We start from the raw sequence: 26,722 nt of genomic DNA, 5'->3' as shown, positions 1-26,722 counted from the left end.
CAAGTATGTACTTCCTCATGACGCTGCGCATGCGTAGTGACACATGGGATCATGGCGGAAAAGGTGTTGTAGAACGCTGTGCCCATGCAATTAACCGTTGACCATATTTGTGTAGTGGTAGCATGCAGGAAAGTATTGCTTGAATGTGCGGATCCTATCAAATCGTAAGTATTAATAGTAATTAATAATATAAATTTAAGGACGTGCTATTGAATACTTGAAATATTTCGGCGCGATCCGAACATTTCAACTCTCAACAGACCAGATTCAAGTGTCGGAATTTGCAGCGATGCGAGGAGACACTTGTTAGCACGCTGAACTAGCCTGATGATCCGTCTTAAATTCATATTTTTAAAATGAGTGTACTATTGTCAGGAAATATAAAAAGTATGCGGAAGGAATATGAAATTTTTATTTAAAAATGCTTTCAATATTATTCAGACGACACAATGCTATGTCCCATCGGTGTCAAATAGCAAATTTACGGCTGCTGTGCCGGTGGCCAGAACGACTTCTTTAGCCTTGTCAAACATTTCTATCACGATATAAAAAAACACAGAAATTTAAAACAGTACTATTAAAAATTCGTTTTACTGTACTACTCCCACTACTACTATTAGATTAATAGAACTTATTTTTAGAAAAGATATGACAAGATCATATCTAACAGCGGTATAGAAACTAAAAGTGGGGTAGATGGCCTTTCACTTGTTTCGGAAATAAAAATCTATATAAGGAAGAAATTAGTGCTGTTTCTTGTATATCACTGTCTTTCTTATATCTTATTCAGAACAGCAATGAGCGTGCACATGAATATATGAAAATAGATGCGGACACACATTAACAATGCTTCCTCAGAGTTGAAATTAATGGTCTAAAAGTTGTTGATTTAAAATTTAATATGTTCTCTATGGGAGATATGTCACTGGTCTGTACATGTAGACAATTTTACCAGTTGACATACATTTAATGGCTAGTAATATGTACAGATACCTGAAGACTTACCTAAGCAAATTTCAAACTTTCAAAGATATATATATATACAACGAATGTAAATGCTACTTATGATAAATAGGCTACTAGGATTTTATTTCTTGCAGTCATCAGTATGTTTAATAAATAACCACTCCTTCACAGTCATGAAGTACACAAAATTCTGTGTAGCACAGGAGATTGTAACAACTGGCTCATTCTGTTGAATTTCCGGCCTGACTCTTGCTTGAGCCTCATCAGGAGACTAAGGATGCTACCCATTAAGTGCTATTGAAAACAATCATCCAGTGATGCTCTGTCTGCCCTCCCTTCCTTTTACTTCACTTCCTCTCTGTCTTGGCTGAGAGAGAGTGGTAGTACTTTTTATGTGCCCCCCCTCCTTTTTTTTTTTTGGTTGCTTTGAAAGAGGGCTTGAATGATAGCCATATAAGTTTCCCTTTTCAATGATTTGCTTCAGAAAAATAAGTTTCCAGCTTTAAGTTTGTTTTCCATAAAATTCACGATGACAAAGTTTATTAGGGAAACATTAAGGTTGCTGATCAAACTTACCAGTACACATATCTTAACCTTCACATTTGCTTGGATCCAGAAGACTTAAAAAAATTTTATTTTTACAAAAGAGAAAAGGAAAAAAAAAACAAAAGAGGGAAAGCAAAAAAGTTCTGTTGTATAAGTTTATCAGCAGTTTTGAAATGTGTTTAAAGACAGTTATTTAAACTAAAAATGTTATTCGGGACTGGTTTTTTTTCTTCTTCTGAAACTTTTGTCAGAACTTGTAAGAATCTTCATAACATGTGTTTTAAGTCATGCCTAATAATAGTTAAATATCTTTATTTCTAGGAAGAATACATTTGAGTAATGATACTCATTGTATTTGTGAAAATGCATAACAGTATGTAGAAATTTTGTGTCGTGACTCCAGAAGTATTCTGAAAGTTTCTTTGTTCTACTAGCATACTTCACTAAGTAAAACAAAACGTATGTCTTGTATGAATGGCAAAATTATAACTTTATAGAAAAAAACAATTCATCCTCAGAATTATGAAGCACCTGGCACCTTGCCGAGGCAGTAGTTTTACATGATCAGTGGCAAACATTTACAATAAGAAATTAATGTCATTGAAATATTTTTGAAAACCGCAAAACAAGTGACATAGCAAAACCGATACCATAAACTAATGATACATATGTATACAGGAGGTAAATAACTAGGTGTATTTCTGGTCACAAAAACATCACCAAATAAAACCCCAGAATGCTGGGAGAAAACCAGAGTATCTGGAGAAAACCCACACACACGTGTTTGTTGTGAATAAAAAAATTGAAACAATGTTAAGTGAAGTCTTATTGTACTATTTTTGGCTGCTCATTGCAAATTCTGCTTATTCACTTATTGTGTATTTCCTAGAATGTGGGGTTTTACTGTTGTTACTGGAGTCTATTTTGAGGACCAGGGCTGACTCAGTTTTGATTAAATGCTCCCATTATTTCATAAATGGTATTAACACTTGACACTTTGCTAAGAGTCAGTTCAAGTGGAAAGTTGAGAAACTGTTGTTTTAAGATATAACACAGCAGACTGGTTGGTTAGAAACTGAAATTGTTCTTTTCTTTCAACAGTTTCTTTAGATGTAGATTTTCTTGCAACTATAAGAAACCTTTGTTAGTTTTTCTTGTGAAAATTAGACAGAAATTAAGATTACTGAGCTTTATAGAATTTAAAAGAATGCCTGTGACATTTATTTTTAGAAAAGTTTGCATGCAAGTTTTGCGTCTAAGTGCTGTATCGTGCACCAGTGATCTTCATAAACTGTAGATTAAGTTTTGTGTCATACTTGGCCTAGTGCAGAGAAGAACTGCTAAGCGTCCCCTTTATCCTATTTCAGACAGTTGGATTTGCCCTAGGATTACAAGGCATCTGAGTGAAAGACCACCTTTTTTAAAAAAAAAAAATCCCCCAGCTTTGGCGGTCAACAAGGTCATAACTTGTGAAGGAAGTGTACTGTTCCCTGTCTTCACTAAGGACTGTCCAAAAGGCACCAGGCATCAGTATCTGTGCCCCAATTCATAGCTGTCGCCATGGCCAGTTCAGAAGGTAATTATTGAAATGTACATATAATGTGCATGCACACATGTGAATACAAAACAGGTGTACACACAGGTGTGAGGCCCATCATCATATAATTGCTGCCATTGCCCACTAGAACTGTGTAGAGCAAACCAATCAAACATAGGTTTAGTTTAGTCAAGCTGGGGCTGTGAAAGGTTAAAAAGAAAATTGTGTTAGATAATCTGGCAGCTGTGGCCATGTCTACATGCCACTAAGCACATCCACAGTTTTAGAGTATATTTTCAATGCCCAGGAAACAGATTGGCGAGGAACACTGTAAATGCTACTTTAGCAGGAAGTCAGTGTTCAAGGCATTTATTGTGAGGATGATCTAGACTGTGTAGTGGGTAGATGAGAGGGTGGAAGACTGGTTCAGAAATGTTGAGCACATACAAATTAAAAACCGATGTGCAAGGCATTGAAATAGTGGGCCAAGGAATAAGAAGTTGTAACATTTAAGTGATGCTATTTTATCAGAGCTTCTTGACTAAGCATTTACAACTATTTTAATTGAAACATTATTTAACTTGCAGTTGATTAAACATCTAATGATCTGCATAATAGGGATCAGTAGAATTTATCATTGCTTGACAAAACATAAGGTCTATAATGCTTTTGGTAATTCTTAAAAATAAGTTTCACTGTGTTGTTGCTATTTTAAACAATTGAACTTGCATTAGTTTCATGTCATTTATTGATGATTATTTCTTTTACTTCTCCTTAAAGACCTGATTGTTTCCACAGAAACATAAATACAAATATTCTTTTTGTACACAGTGATGAAGTTTATTTTTTTGCATAAAAAGAATCAAACATATTGAAAATATTTTAAAATATTCTGATTGTATGAAGATTTTCTTCAGCTACAACCTTTGCTATCACAGTTAAAACAAGAACAAATAAGCTAACCATTAATAATTCCCTGAAAGCAGTGAACTATTTATAGTGTAATCCAAGCTAGTGGGGAAAATCCCATATTAACTGTGCAAGAAACTGTTAGCTATGTAGACTTAATTTAAGGGAATGTGTATACACATTTTAAGAACTTGCATTCTTTCTCTCTTGTGTACACACACTCCCCCATCCCCTACAAACATAGAATAAAAAGATACCACAAACAGTCATAATCTCACCAAGATATGGCCTTAACTTTTTTGGTTGCTATAGGAATTTGATCTATTTTGGAAAATTCAAGATTGCTTTATTGGAAACATTTTGTCTAATAATGATTAAGCAAAGTTTTCACCTTGTTACCAAATGACTTCAAAATCTGTTTAGACACATAGTGCATGTGCAATGCAGCATAAATTCAGAATATGAGAATTAACCTATGTACGAGTGGACAATTACTGAAAAAATATTTAAAAAAAAGAAATTTGAATTGTGCAGTAAATCTATGCCCTTTTTTCAAAATGATGTTAAGTGAAGCTGCAGATCGATCCATCGCATTGTTCTTACCATAAAGCAGTGTGAATCATTCCTTGTACATTTATGAATGTTGAGAGAGGAGTAATACACACATTGTTATAATTTCTTAAATTGATTTTTTTTTTTTTAGTGTTGAACTATTTTTAGACACTAGAGGTGGGGGATTGCTATTTTTATAAAATAAAATATGTGATAGGTGTGTGCATGTAAGATAGATAAATATCAGGGTTCACTATTTTATGTGAATTTTAGCTTATGCAAGAGGCCTTGGTAATATTGGTTCATAAGCCAAAGCCTTGCTGTATTTCCAAACATTATTGTATTTAATATACTACATCATTTTAAAACACTTGGGATAAATAATGATGATCTGCAATGTGCAAGAACTTTTCATACTGTAATAATGCAAGTTAAAGGGTTAGGAAAAATCATTTTGGACACAGTGTGCTTTATTTTGTTATGAAAACTCTTGCAGAAGTTGTTATGACCCCTACCAAAAAGGGGAAGACAACTCACATAAAAATTGAACGCAAAAAAAGAGAAGCAAGTGATGCTGAAGCCGTGGTTCACGTGGCTGGAGGTCCACATTCTGGCTTGGTCATCGCTAAGAATACAGCAGGTAACGTATATTTGTCTTTTATTGGTCATCAGTTCTGTATGTTGTCGATTTCTCCTTCTTGTCTCAAGCGCTAAGAGCATGCTTTTTATGAGAGTACATGCTGTATAAATCATGTGTTTTATTATAATAATAGTGTATTTGTCACTCAAACATAAGAAATAGAGTGTCACTGGGGAATGCAGTTACTTCAGGTTTTAGTAGCAACTGTAAAACAAATGTGAAATTAGACAAAAAACTCTGAAGAAACAAACCTTCATTTGAAACTTACAAACCTCTGTCAAGATTTTAATTTTGTTTCCTGTACTGTAGGTGACATTTGAGAATAGAGAAAAGTGCCAAAAAACAAAACAGTCAAGAGAAGTGTGATTGATGCTTATTACAATGATCAACAGCTCATTCAGCAAAGAGATTTGTTGCTATAGTGCTTTAATTTCAATTGCAAAAGCATTGCCATGCTGTTGTCTGAAAATAAGATAATAAGCGTTATGTGTTATTTTATAGCAGCATGTGTGATCATAGTATACTATGTTGTTGGTGGCTTTCTTTCAATTGTAGATGGGATTGAAGACCTAGGCAAACCTCAGCTTCAACTAGGTTTCATGTGTTTTCTGGTTGATCAGAAAACTGATGAACATTTCGTGGTGAGTGTTAGTAGGTTGATCGTATTCTCATTTAATTATATTTATAGTTCCGGTAGAGTATTTTGAAATTTCGGCCTGAGTGTTAGCTGGGCTAAATAATGACAAAATATTGAATGACTGAGCGATTTTTGTTTGTCAGTATTTGTATGATCAGAGTAATTAGTGTCATTTTCCACTCTTGATCCTATGATAAATGTAAAGGTTTGCCTTATTGATTGTACATAGTATACATGGTGTAAACCAGCAGCTCACTCCTGAAAGGGGCATTTTCCACATGTTTAGTCTCTTTCTTAATGACAGGAAAGTCGTAAGCTGAAGTTCTGGTACGTTGATGGCACAGACTACTACAACCAGGTTACAACAGCATATGAATTTTTTAAAGAGCTTGTTCGGCCAGAAGATTTCCCAAGAGGTATGATTTAGGTCCAAAAAACATTGATGTAAAGTATATTTGGGATTGTATTCAGATGATAATAAATTCTTTTCCTTAAAATTATTTTACACTCTTTCTTAAAAATAGCTCTGCTTTTTGTACCCTTTCATTGTATTCACTTGTGGAGCAATACAGAACTTAAATTTTCTGTTTGAATGGATTACAGTAATTTAACAATAGTCTGATCCCACTTTGTGATATAGCTTTTAAGTCTATTTCTTCATTTTAGTTGAGGCCATGAGATTAAGATTTAGATTTAATGTCAAGAGGATTTTTAAATTGGCTGTGCAGACTATGTGGGGTTCATCAAAAAATGCATGAAGCAGATGCAGAGTACTCGGTACAGTTTAGCCAAAAAAATAGACCTGGAGATACAGCATCTGGACAAAGGGGAAGCGCCTATGACCCCAGGTAAGCTGTGCATAAAGACAGTATTATGCAGCTTATGGTTGTAGTACAAGTGAAATATCTTTATTTAATCTATAGACACTAATTAGAGGATGACTGAGATATGACCACCTACACCTCTCCATGTCCTAGTGGGGTTTTTTTTTTTGTTTTTTTTGGTATCTTAGTCAACTACTCATGGAAGCAAAGAAACTATTTTCTGATGTTTAAGTTTATGAAAGGTTGCATGGACAATGGTGGATAAAAGTTACTTGTTATGGCACTTTTTGTACTAAGATGGAATCTGTTTTAAATCTTGAACATTTATGAAGAGGACATTTCCTAATGTGTGTTCATTATTAAGTATTACAGGTGTTTGTGTATGTGTGTATGTACTTTTATTTTTTGATTGGGTTGATGCTTATTTTGAAAGCAGAAGATAAACAGAGATCATCCCGCAAATTTACTTTGATTTTTTAAAAATATTTTAGCTGTCTACTTTTATTACAAGCATTATTGTCACGAAGAGTCAGTTTTAAAAGAGCATACTACTTTTGGCTGTATCAACAAACTAGAAAAGTTAATTAAAGAAACATACAAGTTCTTCCACAATGCTCTGAAATTGCTGTTCATTGTTTGAGCAGAACTATGAGAGTGCATAGTTCTGCTCCCTGTTTGCTATTACAGAAGCTACTGATCCTCATAATGTTTTATGCTTTATTATTTGTACTGTATTTGCTGAGCACACAGAAAGAAATTATGCAAGGGCTTCACATCCAGTGCAACTTTGAATTCACTGAGTTTCAGATTTTCTGACAGCTTCAGCCTGATAACAGCTCTGTAGCATCAGATAGGCACCTGATACTTGACTCCAAATAGTTTACATATGCACTTTCCCACTGGGGAGGATAAAGAGATATCCAGGGGATAGAATCTGGTAAACAGGAGAAACATAAATCAAGGTGGTCAGAGGAAATTGTATTTAACAGTTAAAGATGGAGCAACCATTTTCACACTACTGATCAGTAATCATGAATTTTTTTTTCTTTTCTGTTTTTTTTTTGTTTTGATCCATCACTTTCACATGCTGCTGTTTCAGTTAATTTTTGTCTCAGAAATAGCATTGCTACTCTATAATTATAGATCTGTTTTCATCATTTCTGTCCTACTGTTATGGCTCATACAGGAAGCTTGATATCTCCAGAGCACTTTGGTAGGTGGGGTAGAGTTTGTTTTTGTTTGTGATGTTTCTGTTGTGCTAACAGTGCATGCTTCCTGTTATTTTTTAATTTTGTTTTTTTCATCTTACAATGTCTGTGTTATTCTGTTGTGGTAGATTAAAAGCAGCTTAGAAACAATGATATTAATGCACTGCCATTTTAATAGTATGAACCCATTTATGCCCCACGTTTGGTAATTTTTTCCCCTCTTCTTTCTTGTTCCATGAAAATCTGTAGGTCACATATAGGAGTTTCATGCACAAATTAAAAAATTTCAACCATGCATAAATGGGTTAATAATGTTTATTTATGGAGTGCTGTTCTTTGAAGCTCTTTGCATAAATACACAGATGTGCAAGAAGGTTCATGAGCACAAATAAGCATGCACTCTCAAACACACACATACTCCTGTGCAGTATGTACCTAAAAAATACTTTCATCAACGACAAGATTGCACAACCATGAGCTACATAATATAGTAAGGCAGCAAACAGCTTTGTTCTAATTTCAAAATGGTACATATGTAAACATGTCTTTGAAATTATTATGTTTGTGGACATTCCTTATCATTCGTTTTCTGTTGAAATGTGCTACCGGTACAAGATCAAAAGTTCTTTTCTAGTGTTGAATATGTGTGTTTGTACATGTGTGTGAGAGATAAAAGAGAGTGAATGCATAATAGACTGTGGGCATGCACATTTAATCTGTTTGCAATTCTCATTGTGTGTTTCTGTCCGCATGCTTTACAGCATAGATGTTCCTCTAAAGGAATCTTATTTTGAAGACTGCAGATGTAACCTTAGAATTGTCATTTAATTTTTTTTTGTTTTTTTATTTGCTAACTGAATGATCTTAATTGTGATGTGTACATGTCATGATAAAAAATTTTTCTTAGGTATTAAGTGAGGCAAAATGGGGAAATCAAGGGAAAGTATGTCTGTTTATCTTAGTAGTTAAAAATGGGCGTTGCACCTATAGTCTCAAGGATAAAGAAGCATGCACAGTGTGTAGAGGCTCCTTTATAACTAAGGGGACAAGATGCTTTTCCTTGGTTTCAACATGTTGCCCCTTGGCAATGAGCTGACCTTACTTCACAACAATGACCCTCGATGTATATGTAACTGAGGATCGAGTGAGAGAGAAAGAAGAGTTATACCTGCCTTTGGCTTTTGTTATACTTGTGGGCATGTGCAATTCATACCACAAGTGTGGTATGTGTAATTATTTCTGTATTAAATGTGTGTTTTGGGAGGGACTGGTGTACACTGACAATGATACTAATTGTCTGTTGTTTGTTATTTATATCCTTGGGGATTAATGTGAGCAACAAAGTTATGCTAAACTCCCAGCACTGTTGTCTTTCCCTTCATGTAATGGACGTTTTGTGGCTTAGAGTTTTATCTTTATTGTTATTGTAGTCAGATGTAGAGGTAACAAAAGTTCGGATTCTCTCTTTTGTATGTAAGACAGAAGAAAACCATTTGCCCTATCCACCAGGTTTACCTATTCTATTTCCACAGATTCCCTACTAAAGTGAATAGCACCAACTTGACACTGGCTTTGTTAGTTTTGTTCAACTTTCCCATCTCCATATTAACTGTTATAAAATGCAAAGAAGGTAAAAATGTAGAATGTGAGGGAGTTTAATAGGCATTATTTTTTTTTTCCTTGTCTTCATTTCATTACACTTAATTTTTCTTTGTGTCTTAAATGTAAAATTGACGATTAATATATGTTTCTGATTTCAACTTTGTCTTAACCCTTATATGGCTTAAAAAGAAAGCAGAGGGTTTTTGAGAATACAGGATTGGATGGGTCTGACTTGTGTAACTGTTATTTTACTGTTGATAATTGACATGTTTGACAGGCATTGAGCATATAAACGGGATGGGTAAGTTTTCTGCTTAATTGGCATGACAAGATATCATTTCTACATCCCCCTTTTGTCTGCTAGTTGTGAAGGCTTGTGTGTAATTCATGAAACTTTCTTTATAAAACTTTTACAAGGTCAACCAATTCACTTTATATTGTTTGTGTTGTTTTGCTAGAGGTTGACTAAAGAGTTTTTTCCCCTGTTACGTTTTTTCTTGTGGGAAGGTTGTCAAGTAATTCAGATCAGGATTATTTCATCCTTTCTGCAGCAGTATAAATTAACTGTGCATGCTGATGTGTGTTTGTGCTAATGTTTGCACAGGCATACATGAGCCTGCACCTGCACACACATGTGCATGCAAATTATTTTAGGGCACATGTTATAAGTGACTAGAAGATAACAAAATGTACGTAAACACTTACAGAAAGATCTTTTTAATTGTTTTGTTGGCTATTTGACAGGACTTAGTTTATGTAGTAGTTGTTGTGCTTCAGTTCTGTAGTTTAAGCTTGTTACTTGCGTTTTGGAATGCGTTGACCTTTTTCTGGTTGCAGTCTGTAAGTAAATTTCAATCTTTACCAATGTAGGGTCAAGGAGAGACAAGGGAACCTTGTAGTATGCTAGTCCTCTAGGTTTATATTGCATACCTGGTGAAGGGGAAAGGTCATTTTTGAAATAACATACAGGAATTTTTTTTTATTATTATTATTATTACTGAGATAGAATTTTGGTAGAAGTCTCCCAAGATAGATAAAAGTGTGGAATAACAGCTGACCCTGTTTTGTTCACTTTTTTGTCAGTTATAAATGCAGTTTTACTGTGAATGTTGTTACATTTTGTGAGTGTCATAGTTTCTCAAATGTTTAAATTACATTTTTCATGTTATACATATTTCTTTGTTTCCTAGTGGATGAATATCAGACAAGAAAAACCTTGATATTCTTACTGGCAGAAAACTTTCTAGCAAAAATTCAGATTTTTGTCTTCCAACGTTTAAAGAGATAGTTTTTGGTATTTTGTTTGATAAACACCTTAAAAGAATGAGATAATAACTTTTTTTTGTTGTTAAGATCACTTGTAGATGCAACTTGGATATTTGATGTAGACCCTCGTGTGTGTGATTATTTTGACAAGAATAACAAAAATAATGTCATGTTTGCAGTCCTGATTAATCCTTTTCATTGTTTTATCAAGAATTAGATAAATGCATGCCATCTTTGTTTCCTGTTTAGATTTCTTGACTGACCTATTAGTATGGATAGAAATTGTTCAGCATTGATAGTTTTCCATATTAAGTTTTGTTAACAGTTTTTAAAGAAATACCATCTAAGCATATATATATATATAGATATAAATTTATATTTAGCATTTTACTGAACCACCAGGCACTGCATGTTCTTGATTTTACTCATTATGAATGTGATAGAAGCATAAAAGCAAACTTGACTGTTGGCCCATGCTAGTTACTTATTGGTTACTACTTTTGCAGGAAGAGTTTTACAGAAAGCTTTAAGAAAAACTATAGAGGATATGACTGTAGACTTTAATAGAAATAGAGTTGTTGCTCAGACCAGAGAAAAAAAATGCATAAAAAGTCAAATCTGCAAACAATATTGTAGCATAAGATTTTTCACATACTGATCAGGTAGTGAGCTTTTTCTCTAAGAAAGGAAGAGCGCTGTGAACAAAGCTTTGTTAAAATTTATTTGTTATAGCAAAGAATTGTAGATCCAGTAAGCAACTGCAGTAAAAATGTAAGGGAAAAAAGATATTGGAAAAATTTTGACTTCTTTTTTTCAGGTTTTGCTAAAGAAGACACGCGGCCTGTGGAAGAAATTGTGCGGGAGAAGTTGTTGACGGTGCTAGAGTCTGCTTATCCAAATGTTTTGTCTGTTGAAGACTTGACCAGGTAATGGATAACTAAAGTAGATTCATTTTCATCTTTGAAAGTGTATTTTATAAGGCAGAGGTGCCCAAGCTATGGCCACGTCCAAAGATGCCTTATCTGGCCCGCTTATTTTAACCAGACACAACATAATTTCATTTTTTAACGTCATGATTCTGGCAAAACCTCCATGTTCTGGCCCGCAAGATTTTATGACACGTCCAGTGCGGCCCTCAGGTGAGAAAAGGTTGGGCACTTCTGTGCTTAGAGCCTGTCACCAATACAGTGAGGGTTGGTTGTCCTGGGTTCAGCTCTCATCTCAAGCACATTGTTCTTTCACTGCATGTGGCATCTGTTTACAGGGCTGGCTGTCTTGCTGTGATATAGCCTTAGTTGCTGGCTTGGTGTAAAGCACCAACTCCCCCAACTCCTAAGGGATAATCCCAAAAGTTGATGCATAAGAATGAATATACGTGTGTATCTTCTGAAATGATGTAAATGTGCATCTTGAATAATTTCAAATAAAAATGTAGAAGACTAAGATAAACAACTGTCCATGGCTACAGTATATAAATGTTATTTATCAACATTCCCCAAAAGTCATATCCTAACAGTGTTCTTATTTATTAGAAAAGGTTGTATCTGGCATAAATTCTATTGGTCTTTTTAATTGGTAGTCTGTCAAAAATTGTCAACATACTTTAGCTACTATTTTATCCTCAGCCAGTATACTAAATATATTATGTATGACATTTACTTAATTTTGTGAGCATCATATGTATAGTGAATACTTGACATGAAGAAAGGGAGACCATTTGACTTGTGCCGTCATTGTTTCTGTCTTAAGCCATAGACTTTTAAGTTCTTGATAACCATAACAGTGATGAGCTGTAACCCCACCATTGTTATCTATCTACAGTGTGCGTTAAATATTTCCTCTTACAAAGTAGCTTGCTTTTTCCTCTAACTAGGATCACTGCCTCTGATGAACACATGATCCTGATGCAGCTACAGGAGCTAAAGACACGAGAACTTGTACGCACCATGGAGAATGGTGGTTTTGTTCGACAGGTGCTGGATGACAAAACAGGTGATGCGCTTGACTTCTGCTGTTGTTCCTCTCTAGTTCATATTTTAAGTTTGGTGGGTTTCCTTGCTGTTTCCCCAGTTGTGTAACAAAATTTAAAATCACACTATTCCGAAGTTGAAACTGCAATTATGAAAGTGTTTCAGCATGAATATTAGCTGCAATACATGCCTTTTTTTTTTTTTTTTTTTTTTTGACAAAAATCTGTTCAGTCTTTTGAAGCTGAGAAAAGCAGAAAACCATATACATTTGCAAGTTTTTGTTTAAAACACTCTTAGCTAAAACAGTGCCTTCATCTGAAAGGTTTGTTCATTTTAAAGAAAGTGTGTGGAGGATCAGGTATGCATGTGCACATACAACTGTACACTCTTTGGCCATAATTATAGCATAAACATGGTCATGTTTGTAGTTTTATGCCAGTTTGAATATGGGTTAACGCATATGCACAGTAATCTAGACACAGCAACTGATATGTATATATAATTTTCTCAGAAACATATCCTTGCTTTAATCATGTCTATGTAGACATAGATATGCTGTTCTATTATGATTTTACTTCCATCATTTGTCAGCATAAAATTTTGCATTTTTTTATTTTACCTCGGTGAAAAGAATCAATTTAATGAGTTAAAAGCTAAAACTTGTTTTTTCCCCCTCCACAGAGGTCCAGATGGTGAAGCAGATGCCAACAATAGCAGCCAATCAACAGCCAACTATTGCCATCATCACATACCTGTATTATGAGAAGATTGCAGTAGATGCAATGATGGAGAACAAAACAACATATGTCAGATACAAGACTGAAGGTGTGCATCCACATATTGTGCTGGTTGTTTTCAAAACAATATCAGTTTATTGCCTTATTTTTCTATTTTCCTTTGTTTAGAGTATGACAAATATCTTTTTTTCTCAGCTGTACAGCATAGTCTGTCAAACATCAAGTTTGACAACTATCTAAAGGTATACATTTCTTTCAAGGAGCTAATAAATATTGCTTTATAGCTAAATTGCCTTCACACCTTTCATTTTTTGTGTTTGTAAGTACTTAGTGTTGGATTGTTCTTTATCTTCATTCAGGAGAGTCCAATGTCTACACCACTGGCTACATTGGGGAACACAAAGTAGTGTCAACTAAACTGCCAGCCATTGGTCACATACGAGCAGCCCAGATTTCTTCTGGAAGCATCACAACTCGTCTCTTAGGTAAGTGAGTAGAGGCCAGTTGCTGTTACTGTTTGTGAACTATGTATTGAGCTGTCATCGTCATTGTGTTGGATGTGGTTCAAGTTCAGCTTATTCATAATCTTTGAGGAGTGATACATTTTGTTGAATTTTGTTTAATTCTTAGTTGTAGCTTGAAGTGAAATTTTTATGATCCCATGTTCTTACCTTAGTTACTTTATTATAAGTCATTTAATATTTATTATTTCCATTTAAGTCTACAGGTGAATGGTTTTATATATTTCAGGTGCACATGTGCACCCTGTTAATAAATGTGCAAACATTCATGTGATAAGACACTCATTAGAGTTTCCTTTTTCATGTGTGTTGGATCGGAGAACTAAAGATCTTTAATTTTTGTATAATGTATTTTTGTGGGCGTTTGTTTTTGTTTCATTTTCTTTTTTTAAGTTGGTATGATGTTTAGAGGGGTTACAGACATGAGCTGCTGTGATTCATAAAGAAATGAGACTAATGACATAGCCTGCCATTTTATAACTTTGGCATTTTTCTTTAACAGGTACTTTCCAGAATATTGAACATGTGTTCATCGTAGGTGTGGCAGGTGGGGAACCACAGTTTGCAGACTACTATAGGCACCCACGTTTGGGTGACATTGTCTTTTCAAAGTGTGATTCTAAAGGCAACATGTACTATCACTGTGACAAAATTACACAGGTGAGCTTGAATAAACTTTGGTTATTAGATACGATTATATGTGACCTGACATCATAAAATGAGTTCTAACTTGCACATAGCAGTTTAGCAGTACGGCCCAGAATTAGTGATTAGTTGATTAGTGTCAACTTAGTGCAGTTTCACTTTTTTGTGAAAGTTAATTCCTTGGTCATTAAACTAACAGGGCAATACACTGTTGATTTAATAGAAGTGAGAAAAGGTCTTAAAATACATTTTAATCAAGGTGCCCCCTACGATGATCAAAATGCAGCACAATTTGAACTAGTAGATGTAGACGTTGCTTAAGAAATACTTTTTGGGATTGGTTAAAAACTTTGAACCTGCTTTTCTCAAAATGGCCAATATTGTACTTGCACGTTTCAAACCTGCATAACTCACTCAATTTTGGGACTAGAAGGACAAGATTGGCATCAAAAGAAAGCTCAAAATCTGTAGATATTAATTATATAAATTCTAAAAATCTCAAATTTTCAGGTTGACTCTTTTTTTGGCAGCAAGTCACACACACATTGTCATATCAGTATGCCCTTAAATTATTCTTTCATAATCCTTAATAATGCTGTGTTTTGTTATTCTATAGTTTATTATAAAGAATGATATAGATTTTAATGTTAGATTAGCTTTAATGACAATTGAAAATATACACAGTTAGTACATTAAGGGTGAACTTAAATCCTTCAAAAAAAAAGATTTAAAAGATAGATTAATTTTAGAGTATATTTCCCTCCTTACTTGAATAATTACACTACTTCAGTAGAAGTGCTGTCAACATATATACAAGTTTCTGAGGAGCTAAAAAAAAAAAAAACTGACAGGAACGTCTTTCCTGTTGTATTTATTTACCATTTCATCAGATGCAATTAAAATCCAGAGTGATGTCATTTATTGTATTGTCAGATAATAATGATGATGCTTTCCTTTCTTTCAGGACAAGACAGGAGAGACTGAATTCAGTCTAAAGACATGGGCACCAAGAGACTTTCAGCTGCAGCGCATTGTAGAACGTTTCCAGGATTTGCGCAGTGCAAATCCAGACTTTGCTCCATGGGAACCATATATTGAGGAAGGGCGGGAACTGCTGCGAGGCCAGGAAGCTAACTTTTCACGTCCTGCACCTGAGACAGACCGCCTTTACATGAGCATTGGTGACAATCAGGTAGGGGAGACTACACCTATTTTTGCATTATGTCATGTTACAAATTAATTTACAAAGGCAGCTTTTCCACAAAATTTGTTTGACTGTCAAGCAGGATAAGAATGTAAAATGTATTTTGTACAGCATCCAACTGATGTGACTGTTTGCCTCAACAGGTAATTGAAGTGCAGCATCCAGAACCCCCGGATGGCAGTGTTCGGCGAACAGATGTTCCTGGAGTTCATTTTGGCACCATGGGTTCAGGTCGACCAGTCCGTGGTGAGCTGTCGCGCCATGAGTTTGCAAGTCGCTATGGCATTGTCGCATTTGACTCTGAGTTTGATCAGGTGCTGGAATCCATTGTTGGAAACAGAAAGGACAGTTTTATGTTCGTTCGCGGTGTCGCTGACTACTATGATGGCATGAGAAACAAAGAGTGGCAGCCATATGCTGCCCTCGCTGCTGCTGCCGCCACCAAAGCCATTATCAAATCTCTGCGCAACACACAGTTGGACGATGAGTGAACTGTTCACAGGATGCAGCAGTGAGCATACTGCAGTCCCTTTAATATTTCTGTAATACTTTTAGCATAAGTCAATGAGAGTTTACAGTCATTTTTAAGTGCTGCTTTTTTTTCATCAGTGTCACATGTATCCAAATGAAATGTGCCTGCTGTAGATGGATTTAGGCACAAATAGCACTATTTTGTTTTGTTTTGTTTTTTTCCTTTCCATGGGTCTGTGCATATAGAAATTGAAAAGCTTATTGCTGTCTAGATTTCTGATGTTTCTTTGCTTTGTTCACTTTCAGATGGGAGAGGCTGTTTAAACTTCTTCATATTTCTGTTGATCAGATATTGACCTTTTTTTTTTCCTCAATCTGTGATGTGGCTGAGAAAAATAGAATAAAAGCAAAAATGAAGAACATGCTTTTCTCATCTTTGTTGATGGACTATGAGATTGCAACACTCTTTTATTGCTTTAATAGTTGTCACAGTAATGTGTGCCAAATTGGTTTCCTTCATTTTTTCAGTGTATGAACCTACTGGCAGTTTTTAGGTTAGGTCAGTTTATTTTTAAACATATTAAGTCGGTACATAAAGGGTTATGTGCTTTGACACTCTTCTTCATCAACTCCTCCTAGCAAGAACTTTTTCTCTCTAAACCTTATCTTTCTGTTGTCAGAAAGGATCTCGGTTACTTACATTTGTCGTCTTCATCAAGAAGCATCTTTAATACTTAAGACATCAGTGCTCATCTTTATCATCCTTTACTTCAAGACTTTACTGTTTTGTCTGTATATTTCCTGTGCCTTGCAGGGCTGAAACTTTTATTTTTTTAACACAAGAAGTTATTTGTTGTCTTTCTCTTTGTTGAGCTTCTTTGAGCTTTATTAGTTGTTATAACTGTAAAATCTGTTGTATTATATACTTACTGCTTTTGAAATTGAGTCCATCACTCGCCTTTCTTTATGCATATAGCATGTCAGCCTTGTGCTCTTAGAGTTTAAAGATGTTCTTGAATAATTTGCCACTCTTGCCATGGTTTTGTGCCCACATATTGAAAGAAGGTATGGGCTTCAAATATCATTCTCAAAGTTCCACCAAAATCAGACATGCATATCCTTGGAAAGTTTACTCATAATTGTGCATGTAAACAGTTAACAAGGTGAAAACATGGATAGATTGAGCTAGTGGCAAGACTTTTACCTTTTATGTTGATATCCTCAGCATGAGTTGCTTCCAAGGCTTGTATTCATGGTATCAGCAATTTACCCATATGTAAAATTGCCCCAATTTTTTGGGAAACCAATTGGGATAGTTAACCCAACAGATAAATTATCTCCACATTTATTAGATACCAAGAAGATGAAGTTAACGAACCAACTGATAGAGTGGAAATTCATTAAAAGGGGGAGATTACACATTGCATTAAAAAAAAACCCATGAAAAATTGAAAAGAAAACCCCAAGAAAGTACAATAAGTCCAATTTATTCACTTGAATCATACCTGTTGTCAAACATTAAATGACAGAAATACTGATTTGTTTTATCCAGACACAAAATAACCCATGGCCTCCCCCTTTCTCCCCAGAAGAAAGCAAAATGAAATGTTGATTCACCTAATTCCATGGTTTTTTTTTGGGGGGGGGGGGTGGGGAAGAGGAGACTGAAAAGAAATGCTGACTGAGATGTTCATTTTCTTTCTTTTTAATGGCACATGTTAAGCTCAAATTATCGGTAGAAACAGTAATTACTAATTCTGTACAGTCATGTTTGGCCAGTCTCAAAAACTTTTATGTTCACCTCTGATTGAGTTAACGTGATGTTCGCCATTTTTACCGGGCTAGCTCTATTTCATTAGCATGTGCCCCACCATACCATTGAGAAGGACTTTTCTGCCGTGAATACATTTCAGACACTACCTGTGGGCTGCTGATTTAATTAGTTTGAGTAGGATAGCAGGCTGGGTAATTATGCTTTATGAATGCGAGTCCTAAGTAAACAAATTGGTATTGCCAACACCAGCAGACAAAATGCTTCTTACCTAGTAAAAGCTTTATGTAGTTTACCAGCATGTTCGCATGCAGTGTTCTCACTAATGGGCACAAACATTTCATTTCATTATGTAATTCACTAGTAAGTAAATTTTAACAAATTTCTGTGTCTTCCCTTGCATGGTACAGAACATAATCACATAACTTTGACCATAGAACTTTCACAGCTTTGTGCAGTTAGCATTGTATTTAGTCACAAAAAAATGAACAAGTGGTTGTAGCTCAGATGTAAAGTAGTAAAAATGCACAAACAGCATTTCTCGTAAATTTCTTCAGTTATGACAAATTTTTTTCCCTGCAAACTGTGAACTCTACAGACTTGGGCAGTCTGGTGGTGCAAAGGTTAGCGCTTGTCACCAATTCTGTGAGGGTTGGCCATCCTGGATTTAGCTCTCGTCTCGGGCACGCTGTTCTTTCTGCATGTGGCATCTATTCACAGGGTTAGCTGCCTTGCCGTGATATAGCCTTAGTTGTCGGCTCGGCATAAAACACCCATTCCACCCCACCCCCAATCCTCTATAGGCTTCATAGATCCCAGTGAGAAATAGGTAAGCTGTGTTTTCACAGAGTGTAACACACTTTATTTTTGTGTGATATAAACAAAGGGACCTTGGTTTTTGTACTTTTTGAAAAGTACTTGCCAATGACCATGTTTAAGCATGTTTGTTTCAGGTTTTTTCCTTTGTTTTTGTTATGAATACTGCAATCATTCCATTTTTTTATATACATCTTTGTGTAACAGATTGTTCTGTATATACACTAGAGCATAGGTCTGTGGTAATTGAAATTGTATATTTTAAAAGAACCTCTAAAGTAACCACAAAACATGAAATTGTATATGTGCATGTGGAAGAGAAATAATAGCATGTAAAGGTGAATGAGGCAAGTTCCATAAAAATGAGACAGTAATAAAAAAATGCTAAAATCCCTAATATCTCAGCCCTTTGTGTTGGCCCTTTGCAGACTGATGGAGGTCAATAGCTAGATTATTTTACTTTGCTGGAGCACAATATTTGTAACTTCTCTCGGAATTGTTAAACCTCCTTTTATTCAAGATATACATTAGTGTATATACACAACTGATGCATGCCTGTTGGTGTTTACGTCATTGGTCACAAACTTCAAAAAAACAAACCTAAGTGTGGCGCTTACTAAAAAGAAAAAATAAAAGTTATTTGTAATATAGCAAACTGTATCACAAATTTTGCAACATCAGATATGGTGTGTCTAGTGCATTTTTTTGTCACGTCAAGATTCAGCTTAGAAAATTCTGTAAAATGCAAATTATCCATCATCATTGGTATCCCATTTGAAGGAAAAGCTTTTTAGGCAGAATAGTAAATACACAAACTTGAACTTTATAAAAGTACACTCTTCTTATTCTGGTAGCCACATAATGGCCATCTTCAACTAAACACCATTTTCTGCTTCTAGTCGCAAGTGTACCTCAAAGCTTCATTGTAGGTAACTTAATTGGTTGCTTATACTTGATTTTTTTTTTGTCAGCATCTTGCTCAGTAGTATTTTCAGCTTCAGATGTGCAACAGGCTGTTTCAGTAGCCATAACAAAACATTTTCTGGACTTCCTTTCGTAGAAACAATATTACCTTGTATATAGGTGTTGGTCAACTGGTATTTGTTTTAATGAGGGATAAGGATTTGATGTTATTTCCTTTTTTTCTGTCTTTGTTGCCATGTCATTTCTCTTTGCCTTTGCAAGGCTTCAGGGCTAGAACTTGGTGAACATTCCAAATATTGATGTATTGAGTGATATGCCAAAGCGGCAGTTTTCTCTAATGATATTTGTGAACAGTTTACGAATCTGTTGGCAGATGCAATGAATATGCACCCATTTTATATGTATGTAGTATGCGGTACATTTATGTAGTAAATGGTGAAATGTAATGGTGCTTTTTTTGACCAACCATTGATCAGGCTAAAGCCAAGCAAAATGCTAAAAAATCCATGAAGATCTGTGGTCTGGCAGATGCTGTAGACATTGCTGTGTTACAGACTGGAGGACAGTAATGTGCATCTGCAGGTTATGCTCCCTCTGAGTTATGATAAATACATTCTGTGGCCGAAGTCTTGATTGCTGGCATGCAGTATTCTTTCAGACAAGCATACTCTGATCATGTGGGACCTCAGTGTTCAGACTGAAGTGTTGGCATACTTGTTTACAGATGTTAGTGAATGAATTAGAGACCTCTTTATATTATTCCTGAAGTAATTGTATATATTGTCTGTAGCATCTCATCCTCACTGAATGCATTTTTTTTTTGGCTGCAGTACCAACAAATGTTTTTCTTAATCCCCATCACACACAACCATTTTTACCCTTCTTACTTTTGTAGCCCCATAGCACTTATCATCAATAAGATCAGTGGTTGTAGAATGTAGGGTTTTTCCCCTTCCCCCATGCTGAGTTCAGATAAGCTGTTCAGTGACAGTATTACCTACAGGCTTGTATGATGCCTGCACTTACTACATTTTACAAGGGACACGTTTTCGTGTTGACAGTGTTTACAAAGAATAGTGTATCCATTCATTATAAATTTTTTCTTGCTCCATGCCCAAATGTGAACATATTTAGATTCAGAATTTGCTCTACCTGCTTTGTCCTTCAATGTAAGTAGAAGATGACAAATGCCAGGTTGGAATCCTTAGTCAAAAGTGTGAAAAGGCAGTTGTGGTTGGTATTTCCTCTTGGTTTGTAGATGTGCATAATTTTGCTCCCCCTCAAAAATGTAGTCAGTTCTCTTAACTAAAACTATGTCTCTGTTTTTATGCTTGTGAGTTTGTAAGTACTTTTCTTAGGTAAATTTGTTTTATAATCCCAAGATGCCATTAAAATTTATTGACTTTATTATCGTTTTCTTTTTCATCAGTAAAGTAGGCTTTGTTAAGTGCATAGAAGTTAGGAACAAACTTTCAACATTTCATACAGTCATACATCAAGAAAACATTCATACTAATTATATAGCAGAGCAATTTATCATTCAAATTCTACTGGAGCATGCAGTTTCAACAGTGTCCAAATCAATACTCTTTTTCAGCATCCCTACCCTCCATGTGTGCAAAGATAGATTCTAAACAAACCTTTACTTAGAACTGAATTAAAAAAGGAACATTGAAAATGTTTATCAGAGAATGTCTAATTTTTTTTTTTTTTTTCGTGAAAAGCTTTGGTAATTAGGAAAAAGAGAAAATCTAATGTAGCCGTCTTATTGATAGAAACAGTTCATGAAAATCATAAGTATTTAATGAAGCATGCCAATATTCATTCAGCAGTTCACACCAATATAGCAATGTGGATAGACACATATATGCAAATCTTTTATAGATTTTCGTTTCTTTCCTCAGACTTTTCGCTATATACTATTGCCAAAAAAAAAAAAAGAAAAAATGGTAAAATATCTCAGGATGCACCAGAGTTCTTGGTGCCAGCAGTCATTCAAAACTTGGAGTGTGCAGTGAGTATTTCATATGCTTAATGCAAAAAAGAAACAAACACTCTCTGACTTCATAGGTCATTCTAGAAACAAAATGCTACCTGGATTTTTATATGTTGACCGGTATCGGCACTGTTTACAGTAAATCTGTTTACTGCTACATCTGTTAACTGAAGGGGTATTAACGTAGCTTCCAGTAAATGCATTTCCTCTTGCGCCTGCTGCATGCATTTCTAATGTTCACAGAGAAATACACTGTTTAAACACGTTTTAAATAATGCAGTAGGCCTTCGTCCATTGAGAAACAGATGACCGTGGACAAAAAAACTATGGCAATATTGTACACAAGCATCACATCTTATGTAACATTTCCAAATTATTGCAGGTGAAACGTTCTTGGATGACTGAAATAAGGCACAAATCATCTAGAGCCGCGAACTTAGCGGCATCAGACCATACTCCATGAATCCATAGCATATGGTGGGACGATTGTTACCATCCTCATGTCTGATGACAAACCGCAAAAGATTGATATGATTATTTTCCTGCCAAAGCCACACGTTGAGTTTATAGCCTGTGTTTGACTGACCTACATACACCACTTCCAGAATCTGCAATACAAACACACAAAGGATCAAAACAAGGCTCTTAGAAATAAACTAATTCATGTATGCAGCATTAAAGCAGAAAGTATGGGGTCCTATAGCGTACAGACTGTAGCAGCAGTCAGCTTGGTTCACCATATTAGGAGCATGTGGATGACAGTGAAACCTACTCTGGGTTCTTTACCTCCCCTGATAAATCCAATATCCATTGGTGCAGAGCAGCTGATTTTTCACCCCTGTGAGGCCTCAAATCAGTACTGCTGATGACTCATTTGGATGATGAGTAATATTTCAGTCTCTCAACAAGCCCAACAAATAAAATTTGCATATGTTTTGACAAATGCTCACAAATATAATACCTCTTCCTAAAACATTACATCTATATTATTTACTTTAAAATGATAGGTGTATTTGTGTACAGGCAGTGGGGGCATGATAATGAATAATTTGCCCTTTCCTTCATAGTTATATTGTGATCTTACACATAGATGAGAGATGAGGACAGAGCATCAGATGAAGCAAATAAAAGCAATATTCAGTTTTCCTCGTTAGCTAACTGAAGCAATATTTACAAAAGCATTAACAAATCATTCTAATTTCCAAGTTTTTGCAATATACTGAACGTAAATACATCTGACATTTTATAAAATAGACAAAAACGTAAGGCTACACCAATCAACTCTTTTTATAGAACTATGAACTAAAATTGCTTATTAACAACTGCCAAAACTTTTAAGTCCAGGAGGTTTCACTCTGCTCACCTTAAGTGGATAGCGTGCAATGTCCACCTTAAAGCCAGTTAATTGCTGTGCTAGGACTGCAGCCTGAGCAGCATCGCAGCAAAAACGCACATAGCTGCCCTGGTTGGTGTGCTTATTGACATCTGTATCACTGGCAGCTACAGTTACATTGTACTGAAATGCTCCTTCTGGTACCTGGACAGAAAATCAATCTGAGTATTTGTTTTTATTTTTATCAGTCCACGAACACAGATAAGCACACATGTACATTCCACAATAACTGCCATTAAGGAATAATATGTACTTAAAGAAATGCATCAAGTTATAAATGATAGAAATGGAGCACATATATTTTGCAGTTAATAATAAGTTCTAGATTTCTGAACATTGTTCTAAGCAACACAAATCCCTGGAGGTATGTAAAATACAATACTTTTTATACAAGCAGTTAAACCAGCTGATGGCTTTAGAATTGATTGAAGAAAATAAGTTTGTTTAATGAGTGCTTCGTGTAGCACTCCCCTCAATGTGCACCATCTGTGAAACAAGGCTGCTCTTTCCCTCTCAACCAATCTGCAATTAGTAGCAACCCTCGTATGCTTTTGCCATTTAGAAATTATCTCCCTTTCCCATCACCACTTCAGAAAAGACGCCTCAATTCGTCAGGTGATTGCACTTAAAGGAACAAATACAGCCTTGTATTTTTTCCTCTTTCTTTCTCTCTTATTTTTATTCAATCACCTGCTTCCGCTTTCTCTCTCTTTAACATCTTCTTTATTCTTAACTCTACTAGGAATATTCATAATTCTAATAAATTCATTTTATGTTCAACTCAAGATTTCCACAAGACAGCATTACACATCTTTGATAATCATTCATTACACATGCAAACAAACAGAAATAAAAAATTAAGAAAAAAATCATGGGCTTGTTTGTTCAAAAGTACCTCAGAAGGTTGTGGTGAAAATTGCAGAAACTGTTTCTTTGTGACAGAAGGTGACCATTTTGGAGCAACCCAGTCAGGCAATGACACTGGACGTCCACTGGCACGTTCAACATATACAGTCTTGCTGTTAAAAGTGACCAGTTCTTTGTTATCTAGTTTGTTGATTAGTTTGCCAGAGAGTGTAATAGATGTTTTACCAATGTCATCAACACTTTGGGCAATCTAAATAGATACAAACAATAAATTCATAGTGTCAAATAAAAAGCAAACAGTTTGTATTTATAACAGTATAACATGCTTGGTGCAAGTTAAAGTCCATGTTTGGGACTTAAATTTTGCCTTGCTGCCAGATGTTTTTTTTAAATGTTAAGATTATGAAACTAAGAGTTATTTGTTATATTCATTTCTTTTTAAATGTATGCACATCCTAATTGCTTTCAGCATAGGTTTGACTCATGTCAAGTTGGTATTAAAACTATAAAGCACATTGGTAAATGATCCATAGAAACAATAAAATGTTAAGAACAAAAATGCTTGTTATGTTTCATAATTACAAATGTTTCTAAATTGGCAACAACCATTCTCAACAACAAAAACAAATCACATCCATTTTAAAATAGAAAAGAATCCACACAAATTCTCTCCCCTTGACCTCCCCCAACTTCTCTGTTCTTTGTCTCTATGCATTCCATTTTCTATTTCCCACAATTTGTAGGTCTGCAACACACACATATATGCATGTGCATACACAATAACTGTTTATAGATAAATATGTGAGTGTATTATGTTTGCAACAGCCACTGAAGTAATGATAAAATAACTGTATTCTGTGAAAATACCTTGAATGGAAAGTTTTTATTGCGTGGAATTCTCCAAAATGCTGTATCTATGTGGTAGACTACCCCATAAACAAAAATCCCATATATCTGATTAATAATGGAAGGAAAGTCAGCCAATCCTTTCATGAGGGCAAAATACCTAGCTGCTTCCAGCAACTTTGGTAGCTGCCAGTGGCTCAAAGTTTCTGTAAAACATAACATTTTGCATTTTATAAGAGTTTATAAAATTTAAAATGATAATGTGGAAATAACAATTTGATAACAAAAATTATAACAAGGTTTAATAATAGTCTAGTGATTTGGTTTTATAAACTAAATATTTTGTGTGTACAGTAAGATAATTATGGTTGTTAAGGAGAGAAATGGAAAAGTTTGAATATATAAATGATGATAATAATTCTAATAATCAGTAAGCTTATATACATGTATGACAGACTCCACAAGAGCTAATTTGTTTAAAGTTGGTTTCATGTTAGTAAGTAACACAGACAAGAAACAGAGGTGTGTGTGTGTGACAACAGGATTACTACTGGTATAGCTACCCTAAACTCTTACAGGCATTTTCAACCCTCTAGGTTACTCATCTATAATTGTGAATGTGAATACAAGAGCGTTAGCAGCTATAGTCTCTTCTTGAGGATTTCACTTGTCTACAAGTGAACTGTGAAATCATGGCTTAGGCCCAATATCTAGAATCACTTTAAATACTATTTTTACTTTTTAATATATCATAAACTATGATCGACATAGAAATGCATGCAGAACGTAATACCATAAAATGCAAAAGTTTCCATACAAACCATCACTATGTGTAATACGTACCTGTTCTTCCGAAGTCATTGTAAGAAAATCCATCAAAATTTGTCCAGAAGGTTTTATTATCTTGGCTCACTTCAGCCTCTTTAATCTGCACTGCTGTTCCACTCTTTGCTTCTTCTTCCTCCATACTCTAGACGTCTGGAATCAAAGCTGTCAGAGATGAAAGTTAACTCAGATCAGGGATAAAGATATCAAAACGAAGTTAGATAAACATGAAAACATCTTCTCGAAATCAGTAAATGATAATAAATAAAGACTGCCCAGAAATTGTCTCAATTTTTCTTTCAGAACTGTTCGCACTACCCTATCTGTCGTCTGCTTCTAAAATCCAAAGTTCAAGCCATTTGAGTAAGTTCCCTTTGTTCAAGCGTGCGCTGTTTATGAGAAGGCGGTCGTGCATTATGGGTCGTGCGAGTGAATAAACTAGAAATGAATTGGGAGAGTGTTATTTTTTAGTTTAATATCCTACAAACATTAGGCTCTATGTGTAGCATATGTTAGTGTTATGTCACGAAAGAATCCGAAAATTACTCAGGTGGACCAGTCTCCTCCCCCTACCCCTGCCCCCACACACGACCGCCACACACACTCAATAGAGTCAATTAAATAATTATAGCACATTCAATAATTAATTTTTATGTCTTAGTTAACAATATGAGGCTTAAAACCTTTATTTCTTTGCTCTTTTTATTTACCAAGAAAGTTATTAGTGCTTTCCGACCTACTGAGGGTACCAGCTTGTTCAAAGAATTAAGGTGGCAAACCCAACAAATCGTTTTCGCAAAAATTCGACCTTAGATAATTTTTATTTATGTTAAATTAAGGAAATTTAGTTCTCCACTGGTTACAGAAAACGGCAGGGTCCGTATTTACTTGGTGAACACAGCAACAAGTGGTACAGTATCTATAATTATTAATGATCAATCAACGATGAGAACTTTTTAAGGTCCATTTTACGTTTGGGAAGCTTTCCATCGCTGCGTGTGTGCTCGCTAATGGAAATGAGACAATTATCACTAATGATTATGGCAGTC

General features: G+C 35.1%; 2 protein-coding genes across 6 annotated transcripts; one reads left to right on the top strand and one right to left on the bottom strand.

The window, feature by feature from the left end:
- The first annotated feature begins 11 nt into the window (after positions 1–11).
- On the top strand, positions 12–21,152 carry LOC112555000. 4 transcript variants are annotated; one of them, XM_025223115.1, is made up of 15 exons: positions 12–164; positions 2,880–3,088; positions 5,007–5,150; positions 5,706–5,791; positions 6,092–6,203; positions 6,516–6,635; positions 7,798–7,824; positions 9,699–9,722; positions 11,505–11,613; positions 12,561–12,679; positions 13,339–13,482; positions 13,754–13,879; positions 14,418–14,575; positions 15,525–15,752; positions 15,908–21,152. In XM_025223115.1, exons 2-15 carry the CDS (start codon positions 3,073–3,075, stop codon positions 16,253–16,255), a joined length of 1,761 nt encoding a protein of 586 aa, XP_025078900.1. In that variant the 5' UTR covers positions 12–164; positions 2,880–3,072; the 3' UTR covers positions 16,256–21,152. The 4 variants fall into 4 exon arrangements, with proteins under 4 accessions (XP_025078900.1, XP_025078917.1, XP_025078923.1 ...); XM_025223123.1 differs by lacking the exon at positions 12–164 and adding an exon at positions 2,557–2,575; XM_025223132.1 differs by lacking the exon at positions 7,798–7,824 and having other exon boundaries at positions 13–164.
- LOC112555040 lies at positions 20,560–26,056 on the bottom strand. Of its 2 annotated transcripts, none has more exons than XM_025223180.1 (6): positions 25,992–26,056; positions 25,692–25,838; positions 24,870–25,054; positions 24,031–24,252; positions 23,106–23,279; positions 20,560–22,350 (listed from the first exon to the last, which is right to left on the bottom strand). In XM_025223180.1, exons 2-6 carry the CDS (start codon positions 25,813–25,815, stop codon positions 22,165–22,167), a joined length of 891 nt encoding a protein of 296 aa, XP_025078965.1. In that variant the 5' UTR covers positions 25,816–25,838; positions 25,992–26,056; the 3' UTR covers positions 20,560–22,164. The 2 variants fall into 2 exon arrangements, with proteins under 2 accessions (XP_025078965.1, XP_025078974.1); XM_025223189.1 differs by having other exon boundaries at positions 25,692–25,826; positions 25,992–26,037.
- Positions 26,057–26,722: the final 666 nt, after the last annotated feature.

Source organism: Pomacea canaliculata, linkage group LG2 (genome assembly GCF_003073045.1).
Source record: "Pomacea canaliculata isolate SZHN2017 linkage group LG2, ASM307304v1, whole genome shotgun sequence".
Lineage (NCBI taxonomy): Eukaryota > Metazoa > Mollusca > Gastropoda > Architaenioglossa > Ampullariidae > Pomacea > Pomacea canaliculata.
Note: the sequence above shows the minus strand (reverse complement) of the source record. Positions and strands in the feature narration are given on the sequence as shown.